At 41.1% G+C, this 19,732-nt stretch overlaps 1 protein-coding gene across 2 annotated transcripts in view; it reads right to left on the reverse strand.

Moving 5' to 3' along the window:
* The window catches only part of CDHR4 (cadherin related family member 4), a 37,650-nt gene extending 18,952 nt beyond the window's left edge, over positions 1-18,698 (reverse strand). Inside the window, exons 1-10 of one of the 2 annotated variants that reach the window (XM_034441345.3) lie at positions 18,558-18,698; positions 16,647-16,667; positions 8,989-9,173; positions 7,562-7,721; positions 6,865-6,956; positions 6,520-6,615; positions 6,081-6,184; positions 4,523-4,656; positions 796-979; positions 103-250 (exon numbers count right to left, since the gene is read on the reverse strand). In XM_034441345.3, the coding sequence (XP_034297236.2) occupies positions 103-250; positions 796-979; positions 4,523-4,656; positions 6,081-6,184; positions 6,520-6,615; positions 6,865-6,956; positions 7,562-7,721; positions 8,989-9,173; positions 16,647-16,667; positions 18,558-18,630 (1,197 nt within the window). In that variant the 5' untranslated portion in view covers positions 18,631-18,698. Of the gene's footprint in view, positions 1-102; positions 251-795; positions 980-4,522; positions 4,657-6,080; positions 6,185-6,519; positions 6,616-6,864; positions 6,957-7,561; positions 7,722-8,988; positions 9,174-10,266; positions 10,464-16,646; positions 16,668-18,557 lie in introns of those variants that run through there. The other variant, XM_087887669.1, reaches the window with a different exon arrangement.
* Between the last annotated feature and the right edge of the window lie 1,034 nt (positions 18,699-19,732).

Raw genomic sequence — 19,732 nt, forward strand, 5'->3', positions numbered from 1 at the left:
ATGTACATTTTCAGTACTGCTCATATGAATTGTTGTGGACGAATTTATTCAAGCCTCCCCTGATATATACCTAGCAACTGATGTTCCACTCCAAAGACTCACCTGAAAATTTGGGCCATCCATTTTGAAGGCATAAGGTGGGTTCTGGTTGACTATATTGTACGTCAAGCTGCTACTGATGTTCTCTGGATCATAGCAAGACAGAGGCAATATGGTGCTCCCAATTAAAAAGTTCTCTGGAACCTCAGTCCTGGAATTAAATAAAACTAATCACAAGAAGAAGAAGAAACAACAAGAAGGTAGAAAAAGAGAATATATCCACTTTCTCCTCTCCCGTTGATTTTCAGAAGTTGCTCTTAAAAGACTGCTTTTAAAAGAAAAGGTAGAACTTCAAGATTTCCAACAGGGCCACTAATTTAGTTTTGGTTTATGAGGTCAAAAGATATGTACCTTGGGTTCTGATTTCTCCAAACCATTAGCCCACAGTTAATTAAACTTGTGTGACCTCCAGATTTGTTGGATTACACAATCAAAACCACCACAGTTCTTGGAGATGATGAACTTTAATTGATTAAGGAATTTACCTGGATCTATTTACCTTTACCTTAATCCTAAACTCTCTCCCCACTCAGCAATCTAACTCCTATACTTCTCACTTCAGAAATAGTAGCCTTCCTAATCACCTAATCTACCACACATGCATCCCTATGCAGAAAGTTAGACACCCTCAAATTGATTCTAGTACTCTATGTTATCTTGGCTGAAGCTACCACAATTTCCTTTGCAGAGACGTACACAATCACAGCAGGAGAACACAAGGGTCCTTCCAAGTTCTCCTGTTTCACAGTAATGTTGACAATGATGATGGCATGATCAGCGTGGTTGAACATATTGTAAGCTTTCACCTCCAACTGGGTGTTGGCTAAGATTGGATTGTTTTTCAGATCTAAGTAGTATGTGGTCCTGATGATGCCTGTATCTGCATAATTTTAAAAAATATTATTTTATTAAGAATTTTAATTACGGTTGGAAAAACATATACAAACTAAACTTGAGAAAGAGAAGAGAATGGAAAGTAAGAATAAAAGTGGAGTAAAAAATAAAAAGAAAGAAGAAAAGCAAAGAAAATGCAGGTAGTCCTCAATTTACGACCACAATTGAGCCCAAAATTGATGTTGTTAAGTAAGAAATTTGTTAAGTGATTTGTTTTGCTCCATGTTATGACTTTTCTTGCCACATTTGTTAAGCGAATCATTGCCGCTGTTAAATTAGTAACACGCTTCTTAATTGAATCTGGTTTCCTCATTGACTTTGCTTCTCAGACAATCACATGACTCTGGGACACTGCAACCATACTACATGTGAGTCAGTTTTCAAGCATCTGAATGTAAATCATGTGATCATAGGGATGCTACAATGGTCAAAATGTGAAATAAGTCACTTTTTTTCAGTGATCTTGTAACTTCGAACGGTCACTAAATGAACTGTTGTAAGTCGAGGATTACCTGTATAATAAGGAAAAAGAAAAGAAATAAATTAACACCAATAAACAAATTTAATAACTCTTCAATGTTTATAAACAGATATCTCTTTTTCTCATATCCCATCCCTTAGCTCAGTGGTGGGCTGCTGCCGGTTCAGACCGGTTTGGGCAAACCGGTAGTTCCGACCAGCGACTGGCCCCGCCCACCCGCTATCACGTCCCATATAATCACCAGTTTTTCAATGCTGCGTGCATGCACGGAAGGCGCGCACTCACATTTTCAGTTCTGGGCGGACCGGTTGTTACAACCGGCAGCAGCCCACCACTGTCTTAGCTATATGCAAATTCATTTAAAAAATCAAGTTTTCAACCCTGGTATCATTAATAAGCTCATAAAGAGTTGCTAGAACGTTACAAAAAATAATTTTAACCTTGATTATATAAACAACTTTATATTCCTTCCTTTTATTTCTAGCAGTCTTAATTCAATAGAATACTGTCATAGGATTTTATTTCTCTTCAATTCTTTTTTTATCCTATTACACAGATTTCTTGTAGATCCAATAAGAAAACATTTTTCAAGCCATTCCCTTGGCTCATCATCTGTCCTTTTCTAAATTGTTCTCTTGGTCTGCCATTTGTAGTTCCACATTCTGTACTTTGTCTTATCAGATAAAATTTCTGATCACATTTGTTGTTCCTTCATTAACATCTTTTAGACACAAATTACCTATAGAAGCAGACATTGTTACTGACACTGTTGATACTCTAGTTACTAACTGATGGATTTATTCTTCAAAGATCTCCTTTAATATTTCTGAAGTTATAATGTTTTGTATCATATTGTAAGTCCCAGTATTAATTGACATCAGTACTGTTTGTCTCCTGCTTAAAATCTTTAGTTCCCTCTAGTGCAGGGGTGTCAAAGCCATGGCCCGCGGGCCAGACACGTCACAACCACCCCTGGTTTAGCGAAGGGGAAAAAAGTCGTGATATGTCACATGACGACAATGTGATGCCGCGAGTTTGACACCTCTGCTCTAGTATCTAGTTTCTAAAATCATAACTTATCTTTTATCTCACTTCCAATTGCAATAATCAAAACAACTGTTTCCTACAAGAAGTTGTTATTTTTTAGAGTTAATTCCAAAATCTTATAGTAAAAGTCAATACTTCAAATTTATCTGGACCCCTAATCTTCGAGACCGCTTTCTACCACATAGCTCCCAGCAACCAGTAAGATCCCACAGAGTTGGTCTCCTCCAGGTCACGTCAGCTAAACAATGCCGGCTGGCGGGCCCGCAAGGGAGGGCCTTTTCTGTGGCTGCCCCAGCTCTCTGGAACCAGTTACCTCCCAAGGTCCGGACCATCCCCACCCTATTGGCCTTCCGAAAAGCGGTGAAGACCTGGCTTTTCCAGCAGGCCTGGGGCCGTTGATCTCGCTTTGCGATCTGACGAGATCCGGCCATGAATGGTGTGAATGGGTTTTAATGTCTTTAAGGTTTTTAATTTTTAAGTGTTTTTATAGTAATTTTTTGAGTGTATTGTGAGCGGCACTGGGTCTTCGGAGAGGGGCAGCATATAAATTGAATAAATAAATAAATAAAAATCCATCTGTACAGTAACTTTCTTACAGTAGATCAAAAACTTATTTAGCTTTTTGCTGTTTGTTTCAAATTCTTTAATCTCTTAAGTTTGTAGTTAATTTTTCTTTTGTTCAGAGTTGAAGATACATTTTCCTGATGAAGACTTCAAACCTGTTATTCCAAAGGTCTCTAATACTGTAGCTTTAGAATAATAAATGCAGATAGTCCTTTGACTGACATTCATTTAATGACCATTTAAAATTACAATGGTACTGAAAAAAATGACTGATTATGGTTTTTTACAATTATGACCATTGCAACATCTCCATGTGATCAAAATTTGGACGCTTGGCAACTGGCATGTATTTATAATGTTGCAGTATCGCGGGGTCATGTGATCACATTTTGTGACCTTCGGACAAGCCAATGGGAAGCCAGATTCACTTAACAACCATGTTACTAACTGAACAATTGCAGTGACTAACAACAGTGACAAGAAAAGTCATAAAATACAGCAAAACTCAACAACTGTCTTGCTTAGCAAAGGAAATTTTAGGTTCAATTTTGTGGTCGTAAGGAACTTGTAGGCAAATTCCAAAAGTAATTAGAAACTTAGTGTCCTTTAAAAGCTCTTCCATGGTTGTAAGCAAGATGGTTGATCTTTTCAATTCCTGGTACTCAAACGCAGAAGACTGCCAGTCTCCTTGCGAGAAGCAGCCATATGGGCAAGCTTGTCCTCTCCTTATCTGGAAAGGTTCCAAGGAACCAAACTCACTTGGTTCCTTGGTCCTTACCACTTGTTTTTACTTTTGTTGCTTTTACAGAGCTGTTTTCAGTTCACCATACCTCCCCTGGAAGCCCTATAACAGGGGTGTCAAACTCAAGGCCCAGGGGCTGGATCCAACCCATGGGGTACTTAGATCTGGCCCGCAGGGCCATCCTAGAAACAACAAAGGACCAGCCCACGGTGCCTCTGCCAGTGAAAACGGAGCTCAGAAGGACCACAAGCAGCCCTCCCAGACTCTGTTTTCAGCTGCAACAGTCTCCTGCCGCCCTCTGCCACTGAAAACACAGCTCAGGGGGCTGCATGCGACCCATCTGAGCTTCGTTTTCACTGGCAGAGGGCAGCAGGAGGCTGTCACGGCTGAAAATGGAGCTCAGGAGCCCGTTTTTGCTGGCAGACCACTTAGGCCACCACAGATGACCCCGACACGAGTGACATCAATCTGGCCACGCCCACCCTGTCCACGCCCACCCCGGCCCCCAAGGTCAAACACAACCCTGATATGGCCCTCAATGAAATCGAGTTTGACATCCCTGCCCTATAATGAAGGAAGAATGATTCTCAGCCTCTTGAAGGCAAGAGGGCTGAGAATTGAAAATCAGCGTAGCTAGCTACTAGAGACTTCCTGAGGTGGTGTGGATGCTATGGCTTACCTGGGGCTTTCATTACCTGGTTCAATGGTGAAAAGGTTTGTTCTTGGGGAGATGATCTGGTAGAGCACAGATTCCCCACTTGCTCGAACCTGTGTGACGTTGGACAAAGGTGGTACATTTTCCAGTATTGAACATGCAACTGATGATTCCCTGAATTATGAAGGCAAAAGTGTAAATAACTCTTTCCGAGTCAGAAGCCTATCAAGCGCAATACTGTTTACTCTGCCTACTTGAAGTAAAAAAATTAGTTATATGGTTACATGGGCCCAAAAATATAAACATTGACGAGGATATATCCTGAAGTAAATCTGCCCCCATGCATGTCTTCCTCAGAGTTCCAAATATATTTGGTTCATGTAATGGTGTTTGGTTGAGCTACAAGTATGGATCATACTCCAGTCTGTTCAATCTATGTGACCTAGACCAGGTGGGCAATTGTGGCTCTTTTACAACCTGTGGACTTCAACAAGCTGTCTCAGGAATTCTGGGAGTTGAAGTCCACAGGTTGTAAAAGAGCCACAATTGCCCACCCCTGAGTCCTAGACCTATGAGGTAGAAGAGACAGGAAACTTGTTCTTATATAAGACAATAGAAAGAGGATCAAATCTCCTCATCCCCTTTCTGCAATACATTCTAGATCCACAATTTGATCTACACGGCAGGGATTTCAAAAAATCTCAGTAGAAAACATAACATCTCAGGAGTTCCAGAAGTGTGCAACTTGATTCAAGCTTTGGCTCTTCCAGTTTTTTCCCCAGAGAAGGGTATAAGTCATGTACAATGGATGGAGACTAGGTGATTCCTCATGTGCTGGGGTTTCCATTAGTAGTAAGTGGCCCTGCCTCAGGCCATGAATGATTGAGCAGACAGAAATTTTAGAGGTGCCAGCAAAGCATCATTTTGAGCAGTGCATCTTCAAATTCCAATACATGTAATCTTCGACTTACAACCATTTATTTAGTAACCTTTAAAATTTACAACGGCATTGAAAAAAGTGATTTATGACCAGTTTTCATTCTTACGGCCATTGCAACATTCCCGTGGTCACGTGATCAAGCTTCGGTTGCTTGGCAACCAGCATGTATTTATGATAGTTGCAGTGTCGTGGGGTCATGTGATCACCTTTTGCGACCTTCTGACAAGCCAAGTCAATGGGAAAGCCAGATTCACTTAACAACCGTGTTACTAACTTAACAACTGAAGTGATTCACTCAACACATAGCAAAAAAGGTCATAAAATGGGGCAAAATTCACTTAACAACTGTCTTGCTTAACAGAGGCAATTTGGAGTTCAATTGTGTTTGTAAGTTGAGGACTACCTGTAAATATCACAGAGGATTCTGAGATTGTACTGTGGGATCAAGTGGGATTTCATGTGACCAGCTCTGAAGTGATAATTATTGTATAACATAATTCCAGTTCTGTGCTATTTGCTGCAAGGGATTCTATAGTAATGTATGTCTTTAATGGATATAATGGGAGAGCAGGATGTCTTGGGCCATACCTATTTGCTGGCAACCCAACATGCACATATAAATATCACCATGTCTTTATCCCCACCTCCTCCAACGCACCTGAAACTGACTTTGTTATGGTAAACAGGGTTCACCTGGATAGACAGAGGCACTTCACAACTTCTTGAGGTAGCATCCTTGACCACAATTTTTAGAAAGAATGTCTGCAGGGGCAATACAGGAAAGGTTAGTTGAATCCAAGAGGCCCAACGAATAAGCCTATGGTTCTACAGAAGCCTTAGAAACAGATAATTCTCTGAAACTATTAGGAACTGTACAATTAGAAAGGTCCAAAGAACTGAGACAAGACATGTGGAAATCAAAGTCTAGTGGCAAAATGCTGATGAAGACAACAGAAAGCTCCCTGCAGGCATGCAATTCTCCTTGGAATTGTTTGGGATATGATAGAGAGCCAAGGAGTAACATGCCTTGAATGGACTCCCACTATTTCATTGGGATATTAAGCAGATATATGTGCAAGGCAAACAATAGCACATACCTTGCCAGCTTGTTCACGAGTGAAACCTGTGGCAGGTACCTGCAGGACTCCTTCTGAAGTTATGTCAAAAGGTAAAGAAGAATTCTCAACGGTGAACTGTGGGATGGGAAGACAATGTGGTGATTATAGAGTAGATAATACCCTCCACTTGTTACCCCAGCCACTGAGTCTCACCCTGTCCGACTCACCCTTCAAAATGCCAGCTCCCCTCAGATGATCACCTCATCTTAGATGATCCACAGGTATTTTTTCTCTCATTTGTGGATAACAATTTATCCTTCCTTGTGATCACAGAGCTTTTCTCAAGCACACTTCTGCTTTTTTTCTCCCAACCACTGCACTTACGGTCAGTTTGCCTGTGCCCCGCCTCTTCAAGACAGTTGTGTAGATTGTTTCTCCAGGTCGAGTATCCTCTGAAACTTGTATACGCAACCGTCCTATGATATAAGAGAGATGGGTGGGAAACTAACATAGTAGTGAACTGAACCTGGCAACATGGGCAAGCTGAGGTTGAACAGTCCCTCGTTTCATGATTATGAGACCTTTTGGGCTATTCTATTACCACTACTCTACTCTCTCTTCTTTCTTGGTCAAAATAATATTTTGCTATCCTGTGCTGATCAGGATCTGCTCCATGTTGATGGAAAATTCAATGCATCCCACTGACTACTGACTAATCTCCACCTCATCCAATTCCACTATAATCTTATGTAATCTTCTGCCATGCCCTTAAAACTTTCTTTTTCCAGCAAGCCGGGCTGGCTTAACATAACATTTTTTAAAAACATTTTTAACTGGTTTGTCATTTTAAATTGGGGCCAAATTAATATATATCCTTTTAATTGTTTTTAATGTTTGTATTGTATGTTTTTAGCTGGCTGTACACCGCCCTGAGTCCCTCGGGAGAAGGTGCAGTATATAAATTCGAAATAAATAAATAAATAAATAAATAATTAATTAATTAATTAATTAATTAAAGCACTTTTATCTTTTGCCGAATGTGCCAAAACTAACTTAATCAAGGAAGCTGCAGTATTCTTACCTATCTCAGTATATCCTTCATTGCACACTATTCTCTTTGTTTCATTAACTTGAACGAAGAGTTGAGCATCTTTTGTTTCTCCTCTACAATTTGCAGTGAACATTAAGACATACAGATTCACCACTCTAGCATCTAGACCAGCACTGGGACTAAGTCTCACCTGGGAATCAAAAGAAAAAACCTTGCTGAGATTCTTAAGTAAGCATTAGAACCTAGTTACATTAGAACAAATTCACCAGCCTCTTCCCTCCCCTATACATCTCTGAGGGTATTTCCACCAAAGGACTGTCATAGGGGTGCAATGCTACCAGTTCGGACCAGTTTGACCAAACCAGTAGCAATGGCAATGGGTGATTCGGAGAACCGGTAGCGACGGCAGCGTGAGGCTCCACCCACCTGCCTGGTTGTTGTTACTTCCTGGTTAAAACCAGGAAGTAACCTGTTTTTTACCCTCTGCGCATGTGCAGAAGGGTTTGTGCATGCACAGAGGGTCCAAGCACGCACGTGACCCATGCGCACGCAGAGTGAGCACATGCACGCGGTATGTGCACTTCCGAATCGGTAGGGAAAGTAAGTAGATTTCACCCCTGGACTGTCAGCCACTTCAAAAGCAACCCTGGATCTCAATAATTTCTTAACATCAGCTGTGTTTAAGAGCTTAGACAATTTATTGCTAACTCAGTAACATGGTGTTGGGATGATGAAGATTTTATTAACCTTATATTTCATTCTTTCAGTTCTTCGAGATTACTGTTAATGTGCACATCACTCTTCATCAAGTACTGCAAAGTGATTTACAGAATGAATATAAAATATATAAAACCAAGAATTGTAAAAAAAAAAACAGTCAAATGCCGTAGTCATCAGTGAACCTATCAAAAAAACCCTCACATGAATAAATAGATAAATATCTTAATTCATAAAATATACTATTAAGAACTACGTCATGCACTTTGAACATAAGAGAGTTCCAAAGTGAGGATGAATACAAGTAAATAAGTACTTATTTAGATTACCACTATCCACTGATAACATCATAAATAGAGCCTCTCCTAAGACCTTCTCAGCATTGGAAGAGGCATTATTTACTAAATCCACCATTCATTTCTGTTCTGCATCAGAGCAACAGAGCCACAATCTCTTTCCCAATATTTTCTCCTAGTTGCCCCCAAACCTGAGCCCTCAGATTTGTTGGACCACAAGCCCATTATGGGATTCTCCAAATTGTAATCTGAAAACTTCAGAGTGCAAAGGGTTGAAGGAAGCTGGAACACTTAGTAGTAAGAGTCCAAACTGTTTGTAAATTATTAGAAAAATGCCACATTTCACTTAGCATTTCTTTGGCTATCAATACAATACATCAATACAAATACTATTCCTCAAAAATTATTCCAAGATATATTAGGCTGGCGGCCTATATTGTTTACCTGATAGTTGCCAGCAGATAAGATATGAAAGTTGAAAAAAGAGGAAACTGGGGCGACGATTTTCAGGGATGTATCAGGCACATCGCTTGTGTTTGTACAATTGACAGAGAAGGTAGTCACAACTGAATTTGGTTCCGCACTCTCTTCCAGTTCCACTGTTTTAGGAAGGTCTCTGAACTCGATAGCTAAGAGAAGGAACAGCAGGAAAATGTTGGTCCTATGATGCCACTAATGATAGCAAGGACCATCTGCTAAGAACTGTTCTCCCTAATAGCAACTTTGGTCCGGAATGGTCTTCTTACTGAAATTCACAAAGCACCTATTTCTTCATCCAGCCTTCCGTGTATATAGCATTAATGTTCGATGGAGGGTTTTTTGGTTGATTCTCCTTCATGCAGTGTTTAATCCGCTCATACTCTCTTGCATTTTAACTGTGGATTGTAAGCTTCTTGAGCTTTATAATAATGAAAAATACATAAAAATAAATAATTGAGCAAAAAAGAAAGAAAATAAAGAAATCCTTGCTAATAAAAGATTATTTTGCCTTCAATTACCGTATTTTTCAGAGTATAAGATGCACCTTCGTTTTTGGTGAGGAAAATAAGGAAAACGCTGATTGGCGGGTGGATCGGCCTCCCGGAATACCCCCAATCAGCTGTTCCCAGAGGTGAATTTTAGCAACAGGTTGGTTGGTTGTGAGCTCTGTGCCTTGCTTTTTTTTTCTGCCTCTGAAAATTCTGAAACTTTATTTCAGAAAAAAAACCTTTTCTGCCTCTGAAAGCCTCCAAAACAGAGCTTCAGAAAAAAAAGTTTTTTTTTCTGAAGCTTCTTTAAGAGGCTTTTTTTCTGTAGCTTCTTTCAGAGGTTTTTTTTCTGACGCTTCTTTCAGAGGCTTTTTTTTCTGAAGGACTATCTGTACTCTGATCTGAACAATCTCCTTTCTTTGGTATTGGTATGTAGATTAACCTCTTCCAATCTGTTGGTTATTTGTCATTCTCCAGATTTGTTAACATAGTTAGAACCTTTACTGATTCTTCTTTTGTTGCTTGCCATATTATTATCTTCTATATATATAAAAAAGGATCTATGTATGTATATATATGTATATGATCCAGCATAACACTGGAACAGTTCGAATAATTTCAACCAAATTTGGTACACAGATGACTTGCTCTCTTGAAACAAATACTGTGGCGGTAAGATACCCCTGGGGTGTTCCAGCATAATTCTGGAACGCCTCTAGCAATTTTAACCAAACTTGCTACCCAGATGACTTACTCTCTGGAAAAAAAATACTGAGGAGGTAACACACCCCTAACACCCCTTGGGGGGGTGTCTGTGTGTGTGTGTGTGTGTGTGTTCCAGCATAACTCTGGAATGCCTGGCCTGCTGAAATGAAAAGGAATGAATTATATCTATAGTGTCAAATCACAGTACTTTTGACAGTGATAGTGTGCATATTGTATTCAGGTTCTGTTAAGATACAGTCTGTTGTGCCTTAAAATGGCTTCTAATGTACATCATAATGGAGTTGCCATGGTAACGTCTTCACAGTACTCCACAAGGGGGCTCCCTCTGGTAAGGGGGATTGGTTCTTAAACAAACAAACAGACAGACAAACAATGAACCCCCCAGGCTCTCAGCTTCAAGCAAAGAGGGCAAATTGTTGGGAGAAGTGCTTGGTAATGCAGATAATCACCTTAAAGGCTGTTCCCTGTAGAATTTTTCCCAGGCTGTTGGCCAGGGCAGTTAGGTCTCTAATTCTTACCACAGTGAGTGATGGCTTTTCCTGTCTAATACAGGATTGGGATAAATAAATACCCGGGCAATGCCGGGTTATCAGCTAGTTTTAGATAAAAGCCTTTCAGAGGCTTTTTTTCTGAAGCTTCGTTTCTGAGGCTTTTTTTCTGAAGCTTCTTTCAGAGGCTTCTTTCAGCCTCTGAAATCTCTGTTTGCGAGGCTGGGTGGGGCTACATTCGGAGTATAAGAAGCACCCAGATTTTCATCCTCTTTTTGGGAGAAAAAGGTGAGTCTTATACTCTGAAAAATACAGTATTGATTTCTAAATAAATTTTATTTTTTAAATAAAAATGATTTATCTTTAATTTAATAAAGAGGAGCTACTTTATCCTATACATTACTTCCACATTCTGCTTTTTGTCTTTCAATTCAAAAAATTCATACATAATATTTAAGAACAATAAGCAGAAATGGGGAATCTCTGACCCTCTTAATACACTGGATTACAATGACCAATAGAGAGGCTTGCCAAGAATTGTAGTTCAGCCATATCTGGAAGGTTCCTCAGTTATTCTGTTATGAACCTATAATTTATTTCATGGTGTCACTTGGGGAGCCCCTGCACAGCATACTCTCTTCCAAAATGTAAGGTATGTTTTCTACCACAAATAAGAAACATAGCAGGAATGTCAATGGGGTGTGATTGGAAAAAAAACAAGATGGTGGATGTAAATATGTGATTGAAGGAATTCATATATATAGAAAATGGAACTTCAACCACATTTTTCAGTCACAGTCTTCACATTTTTTTCACATCCAGTGAATACCCCTGAAACATAGGAGATCTTCTTAGGCACAATGGGAAGACTGGTTCCTGAAGGATGTTTTAATATCCCCCCCTTTCTCCTGCTAGTAATCAAGGAGAGAAGCAACCTAGAGCTAAGGAGAAATTTCCTGACAGTTAGAACAATTAATAGAGTGGAATAACTTGGCTCCAGAAGTTGTGAATGCTCCAACACTGGAAGTTTTTAAGAAAAGATTGGATAACCATTTGTCTGAAATGGTGCAGTAGGTTTTCCTGCTTGAGCAGGGGGCTGGACTAGAAGACCTCCAAGGTCCCTTCCAACTCTGTTATTGTTTTATTTGTTTGTTACTTGCCTCTTCAATTATAAAACATTTAATGCCCTCTGAGGCAGCACTTCAGGGACTGCCTGTTTTCCTGTATTTTTTCTCCTGTTGCTTTTATCCTTCTGAGCAAGTTCTTTACAGAGCATATAAAAAAAAATGCTCTTAAATTCCTAAAATCATAGTGAGACCCCCCCACATTTAGCAGAGCTGTTTTGTTAACAGTGTGGGAACACATTCGCACGCTGCAGGAGAAAGTTTGAACAAATATTTGTTGGAATGCAGACAGTAAGCAGAAATGGTTTGAGGAACCAAAGATGTATCTAGCTTTGCCTTTATAACAGATCATCCTTCTCCAAACTTTCTGAATGCTTTGGATAACAATTTACAATAGCCATGTTGGCTGAGAATGATGGGAGGTATAGTCAAGAACATTTGCAGAGTAATGGGTATGCACAGCCCTGCACTAATCTCAGCAAGCCTTTTTTTTAAAAAAAACTTCTCTCCTGAAAGTATTTTAAATTAATTATGGTTGAGTTAATTAACACAGATTCATGATCCATGAGGAAAAAAAATCCAAAACCTGTTCTTCGATGATAGGATATAAAATTCTATAGAAATCCTGAAGGTCTATTAGACTGTTCTAGGGAGCGAAAATATGCAGGCTCAGTTGTATTCATTTTACTTGGTTCCAATAAAACTATGACCCAGTTAGGAAATATTTTTTCCTCCTTAATGAAAAGATTTTACACATCCCTTCTCCTTTTCACAAAACTACTTCTGCAATTCTAAACCAATTAATTAATTAATAGTACTAGGGGAAAATAAGAAAGGGATGTTTTATGTATTGTATTTTGGCAATGTTTACATTTCCTGTTGAAAAAGGAATTTACACAAAAGTGAAACAACTGGTGTTTTTTTGTTGTTGTTTTTTTTGGTTACTTAGCAAAACATTTATAAATCAATATAGCTGGGGAGGAAGGGGAGCAAGCTTCCTGATTGGCCTGATTTTTAGGATTCTGCATGTTTCTCCAGAGGCTAAAAAATAAACTAGGAAATTCAGCTGACATAGTAAAGAAGGTTACTAATAATCAGGCTTTTTATAAGACTTATTTGTGAAATCTGTCATTTTCAGAAGGAATCAGTAGGTCATTTAGCCAATTTGCTATCCAGTGGCAAGCATAACTGACATTTTCTAAACTTGTTTTGAACAAATTGCTAAGTGAAATTGTGCTATGATAATCTAGCTCAACTATTTTTTTAAAACCATTTGGGCTTTTATTACTGATACATAAAAATTAGAAAACATCTTCTGTCCAAGCTTTTAGGGACCAAAATGCCACAGCTTCCACATAGCAGACAGCAGAGGCGATCACGCACGAAGCACATGCACGAAGAGAACCGGTAGTAAAGCCGGTTGGAACCCACCACTGATCATGGGGCTGCTACAAAGGTCCTAAGCGAGAATAACGGTCATGTCACTTTTTTTTAGTGCCGTTGTAACTTTGAATGGTCACTAAATGAACTGTTGCAGGTCGAGGACTACCTGTAGTCTGCTAATGAGGCTAGGGAAAGAATAAGAGCCAGGTGAGAAAAACAATAGAATCTCTGGCTGCAGATTGTCAATTGCAATTTCAGCTGCAGCTGATAGCAGCTTTTTCTCTTGAAATGCCCCAGTTCGGACACTGGTCTATAACACTGAAGATCAGGAAAAGCTTTTCAAGTTTTGGACAGGAAACATTTTCCTTCCCACTTGGAAGGAAAGTATGGGCTGAACTGGGGACCTTCTGCATGAAAAACCAGAGCTTGCCCTCGAGCTGCACAAACGCTTGTTTGGCAAGACACCAGCAATTTGAAATAGATTGTTGAGCCAAAACCAACAGCTGAACATCAGGACCCTGAAACTAAGGGAGGATCTGCTGGTATTTTTTTCCTTATACTGAATTGGCCTTTATATGTCATTTTACTATCTTTTGCTTTATGTACATTGTGAACAATTGGCTTTTACTCTCATGGCCATCTTGGATATCAACTTGTACATCATGAGGGAAATTCCCTAAAGATAGTGGCACTCTCCTCCTCTGAATCAAATTTCTATAAAGTGTTTGTATAAATATGTCAGAAAAGTCAGTAATTGCAGTTTTAGGTGAGCTGAGAGCAAAGGACTGGTCAAAACTACCCAAGCCCTCAAGACCTTGCTGATCAGGCAAAGCTCAACTACCTCAGGAAGTCTGTTCTTTACCCCTTCTTTCTTCCAGCAGCCCATCGCGATGGGCAGAATGAGCCCAGGGTTTGATGGCATTTTTCTGAAGTTCTGCAGCATTTCATATTCAGCCTCCAAATAATGCTATGGAGCAGGGGTCTCCAACCTTGGCAACTTTAAGACTTATGGACTTCAACTCTCAGAATTCCTCAGCCAGCAAAGTTGGGAGTTGAAGTCCACAAGTCTTAAAGTTGCCAAGGTTGGAGACCCCTGCTTTGGAGTATGCAGGAGTGTAAACGTAGCCCATGTCTGCCATACTATAAAGCAATGCACCGATTATGCTATCTGAATTGGGATTGCCCCCTTTTCTTGTTCCCGATGTCCTGGTCTCAAGTTTCTGGAGCAAAGGCTTGGAATAAAGATTCCTCCCATGAGCCTTCACACCTCAGAACTGTCCCACTACTGAAGGGAAAGAGCATTAAATATAGCAAAATAGCAGTGAGGTCAAGTGAGGACAGCTGGAAAATTGGAAAAAGAAAGACAAGTTCAAAAGCCAATTCACTATTTTATATGTCTCTAAAATAATTCCATGCCTGGGGAAAGAAGAGGAAAAAACTATTATTAATTAGGTAAGATGCTTCCTGCTTCCTCTCAAGTCAGGGGGGAAAAAAACCAGTTTTCCCCCTAACTACTCTGAATTCCCAGTTCTCAATTGCCAACAATAGATATTCCTCATGAAATGACAGCATTTTTTAACCGAATGAATTAGATATATTGCAGCTTCTTTGTTTTGTTTTTATAATGTTTAATTTGGCACTAAATTGCCTTGAAAGCTATGCTATGTTTTTTTTTAACAATTAAGGAAATACATCAAATTTCCATTCTGTACACTCCAGATGTATTAGAATACAGAACCCATAATTCTCTGATAATATCTATGCTGATTGGTAGTAAAGCCAGAAACCATAATAGAAGAGATCTGAGAGCCAGGTAGAAAAAGACTTATTGAGAAATAAGTAAATTTAAAAGACATTAGGAAGCAGTACGCTGATGATACCCAACTGTATATCTCCACCCCGGGCCAACCCAGGGATGCCCTTTCTGTGATGTCTAAGTGCCTGGAGGCGGTACGGGTCTGGATGGGTAGGAACAGGCTCAGACTCAACCCCTCCAAGACTGAGTGGCTGTGGATTCCGGCATCTCCTGTTCTAGTGACCCCATCACTTTTGATGGGAGAGGGAGCCGCTTGCTCCCTCTGAAAGGGCTCGCAATCTTGGCATCCTCCTTGATTCACGGCTGTCTTTGGCGGACCATCTGATGGCCGTGACAAGGGGGGCTTTTGCACAGGTTCTCCTAGTGCGCCAGTTGCGGCCTTTCCTAGACAGGGATGCCCTCCGTACGGTCACTCAAGTTCTCATTGTCTCTCGGCTGGATTATTGCAATGCCCTCTACATGGGGCTGCCCTTGGGGTACACCCAGAGGCTCCAGCTGGTCCAGAATGCGGCCATGCAGGTTGTTACGGGAGCTTCCCATTACTCCCGTGCAACACCTCTCCTGCGTGAGCTGCACTGGCTGCCGGTGGCCTTTCGGATCCACTTCAAGGTGCTGGTTCTCACCTATAAAGCCCTTCATGGCATGGGCCCGGGGTACTTGCAGGACCACCTCCTATCGGCCTCCCACCACCCAGTGCGTTCACATAGAGCTGCCCTCCTCCGGGTGCCATCGGCCAGACAATGTCGGCTGGCGGCCCCCAGGTCGAGGGCGTTCTCTGTGGCTGCACTGACCCTCTGGAATGGGTTACCCACCGAGCTCCAGACGGCTCCTGACCTCCACACTTTCCGCGCTGACCTAAAGACATGGCTCTTTCGGCAAATCCCCTGATCGGCTGTGTGATTTTAAATTGTGGGGATTTTAACTTGGTTTTTGGTTTTAGTATTTTATCATGTTCTTTTATTGTGTAAGCCGCCCTGAGTCCTAGGGGAGAAGGGCAGCATATAAATTTTGATAAATAAATAAATAAGTTGTTAATTGGTGGATCATTTCTAGTTTGTTAATTTATTGCGTTTTTGTGGTTAATTATTTGGGTTAAAATGTAGAAACAATAAAGTATCTTGTAACACCTGGATGCACCGAGTATCACATGAGCTCACATGTAATAATTAATATGCCGGTTCCAAGGTGCCACTGGACTCAGTTGCTTTTGCTTCAGCAGACTTACACAACAATCCCCTCTGGAACAAAGATTTTCATGCTCATTAATGAAATGAATGTTCTTGGCCTCCTCTCATCCATCATTGGATTCTAAAATTTCCTAGGGTGCAATCATATTGTTTTAATCAAAGACTGGATATTTTGTTAAGCTATAGCCCTAGGCAGCCTTGAGGCACCCCGGTGCCTATATGCCCATCTGGTGGCACATGTACTCTCATACATATGCTTGGCTATAATCCATGTTTGTCTACATTAAGAGCAGTCAGCTTTGTTTTAACAGCTGTCACACATCAAAGGCTGTTCTTGTAGCACCACTAGCAACCTTATTTTCAAGCCATTGGTGTCTGGCCATTAAATATGGGTAAGCAGGTTTCCTTACCTTCAGCTCCGATATCTGGATCTACAGATGGGGAAAGAAACAAAAGAGAAAAGTTTCTTATGCTCTACCTGCTGTGAGTTGAGTTAACTAGCAAATATCACTCAGAAAATTCACTGCTAAATGAGAAATAAAGGGAGATGTTCCCTGACTGCTTACAACCCATTTTTATGGTGTAATTGCCTTGTCTCTTCCACATAATTTGATGCTGTTCTGCTACTATTTATGCCATGATTTCACCACCCCAAAACACCACGAGGTGCTATTAATCAAGTGTTTTGATTGATAATGTTCCATTTGGATTCACCCCTTCTTAAGGAAGGGTGGAAAACGTTACTCCAGCTTCTTTTGGATCATCTTTGCATCTGGTTCTCTCCTCCTCTGAGAATCTAATCAAGAGCACCAACATTGCACTAATTTCCTCTGCAAATCAGAGCAGGAAAAAATCAGATGCTCTGTCCCATTGTCACAAAGAATCCAGGAAACCCCCTTTGAGGAACAAGGAGACTGCGTTTGTAAGACCCAGGACTGCCAACTCTTCCAAATGAAAAAAAGATGGGGAGGGGAGGTAGAGTCCTCCAGATCAAGGAATTAAGCCTGAGTGGGGGACAAAGGAGTGGCGCCCCCTAATATTAGTTTGGGCTTGAGGGCAGAGCCAAATAGAAGACCTGCCTCTTAAAGGGCAGAGCTACCATAGGAAAAACAGAGCAAGAAAAACTGCTTCCCCCCCACATACACACACAAACATATACACGCTCCAGGCAACACCTTGGAAAACAAACACAAACAAAGAAACCAAACAAGCTATGCCTAGGTCAAGAGCTGCTTTGTTTTTGTTTTCCTCCCTTAAGAACTGGCAAGGCAAGGGGAATGGAAGCCATTTGGTCCTGATCAGCCCTGCAGACCCGGCTTTAATCTCTGAGCCTCGCTGCAGATGAAGGGAGGCTGCACTGGAGCTAGCCGGACTGGGACACTTGCTGTTTGGCAAGTGAGTTTTGACAGATCCCTGCAAGTATAATTAACACCAGCACCTGAATTGGAGGGACAAGTCTTGATATAAAGCAAGTGCTGCACTTTTCCAGGAGGCCCATGAATTCCCATGAGTGGGTGGGGGGGGAAGGTGGGCATTTCCTATAACCCCCTCAAATTAATTCAAGAAACTGTGCAGCTCGTGTGCCCTACAAGCCACTGTGTAAAATCACATGCTTCAAGAGATCTGGGGGAAGTATTCTTCTGACATGCTTATCTACATATGATTCATGGCAGAGGTGGGTTTCAGCAGGTTCTGACCAGTTCTGGAGAACCGGAAGCGGAAATTTTGAGTAGTCGGAGAACCGATAAATACCACCTCTGACTGGCCCCGCCCCAATCTATTCTCTGCCTCCTGAGTCCCAGCTAATGAGGAGGAAATGGGGATTTTGCAGTAACCTTCCCCTGCCACGCCCACCAAGCCACGCCCATCAAGCCATGCCACGCCCACCAAGCCATGCCCACAGAACCTGTAGTAAAAAATTTTGAAACCCCCAACTGATTCATGGTCCATTTTATCCTTTCCTACAAGGGGCCCGATGTAGATTGAATGCACCTATCACAAGCCAAACAGCACTTTGGGTAGGGTAATTCAGTTCAGAAAAGCCTCCCACCACCACCACCAAATGGTCCCTCAGCCATAATTCAAAAGATGATCAAAGAGAATATTTCTAGTTCTGGGTAGGACTGTGGGATCCTCAATGCTCTCTAACCTTGTTTTGTTGCAGATGTTTCATTACCAAAAATAGGTAACTTCATCAGTGCTAGTGATGTCTAGCACTAATGATGTTAATTAGTTTGATAAAGGAAACACCTGCAACAAAAGAGCCAAACTCAGAGAGCACAAAGAACCCCCACAATTCAAAAGCACAAGCAAGCCCTTACCTATTGCCCAGGCAATGAAGAGCAGAAAAAGGAAGAAAGGCCTGTCCCACTCCACTAGGCCAAGCCGCTGCATTTTGTCAAAGTCACTGACTCTCGTAGGTGTCTCTCAAAGTTGCCAGATTGTGTTGCTAACAACACTGGGCTGGGCAGGGTTAGGCACGGCAAACCTCACCTGTGAAAGCTGTAACCCTTTGCTATGAGAGTCATTTGCTACAAGATGGGCAGCAAATTAAACAAAGAAATAAAAGCCTGCCCAAGAAATGTTGAGAGAAATCCAGACGTTCCAAGCCATCTCATTGTTTCAGGGCTCATCTAAGCATCGACTGCTCTTTTGCCTCCATTCCTTTGTCCAAAAGCACTCTCCAAGATGATATTATGGGCTATTTCAACCTAAGCTTCAGCTCCAAAAGTCTTTTCCAAGGCAATTTCCAAAAATAGGGCAAGATTATTGGGTGCATAAGTAATTCTATTCATATTTACTGTGAGAGGAAAGGTCATCCATGAAAACTGTTTTCTTTTAACTGATCAATCGATTTATTTATTGTTTTTGACCAAGCCATGACAAATAATACAAAGCCTACAGAGGGCTTATAAAATAGAAACTAGGCTCCTGATTTTGGAAAACATTGGAGCAAAATTTCTAGTACAGGTTGGGGAAATTAAATACATAAATAAAGTTCCACGACAGCCATGAAGCAAATAAGATTTGTGCATTTTTCTTTTTTTTTTTTCAAGGAGGCTGCAATTTAGCAAATCAGGTTGGGAGAAGGAAGCTAGTCCCCCTTTCCCTTTTCTGATGGGCCCCGCACCGTGCCTACAAGGAGAAGACCTTTTCCGGGGGAGAGACCTGGTCATGCAGGCAGAGATTGCCAACGTCTTCGCGGGGGAGGGTTTGCAATGTCAACAAGGAAGCCTGGATCAAATCTTCACTCTACAGTGCACTTCCTCGGGGGCTTCCTTCCTCTATTCCACCTTATATAAGCGCTGTGGAAAAAAGGGGAAGGGAGAAGACAAACAATAGTACATTAATGTCCAGAAGCTGAATTATAAAGTCCTATAATCGTTTCTCCTAGAGGGGGGAGGGAAGGAATTGTCATATCCGATACTGATGATGATGATGATGATGATGACGATGATGATGGAGAAGGAGGAAGTAATTCTCCAAAGTGCCACCG

Source organism: Pantherophis guttatus, chromosome 2 (genome assembly GCF_059756535.1).
Source record: "Pantherophis guttatus breed Tessera chromosome 2, ASM5975653v1, whole genome shotgun sequence".
NCBI classification, from domain to species: Eukaryota; Metazoa; Chordata; class Lepidosauria; order Squamata; family Colubridae; genus Pantherophis; species Pantherophis guttatus.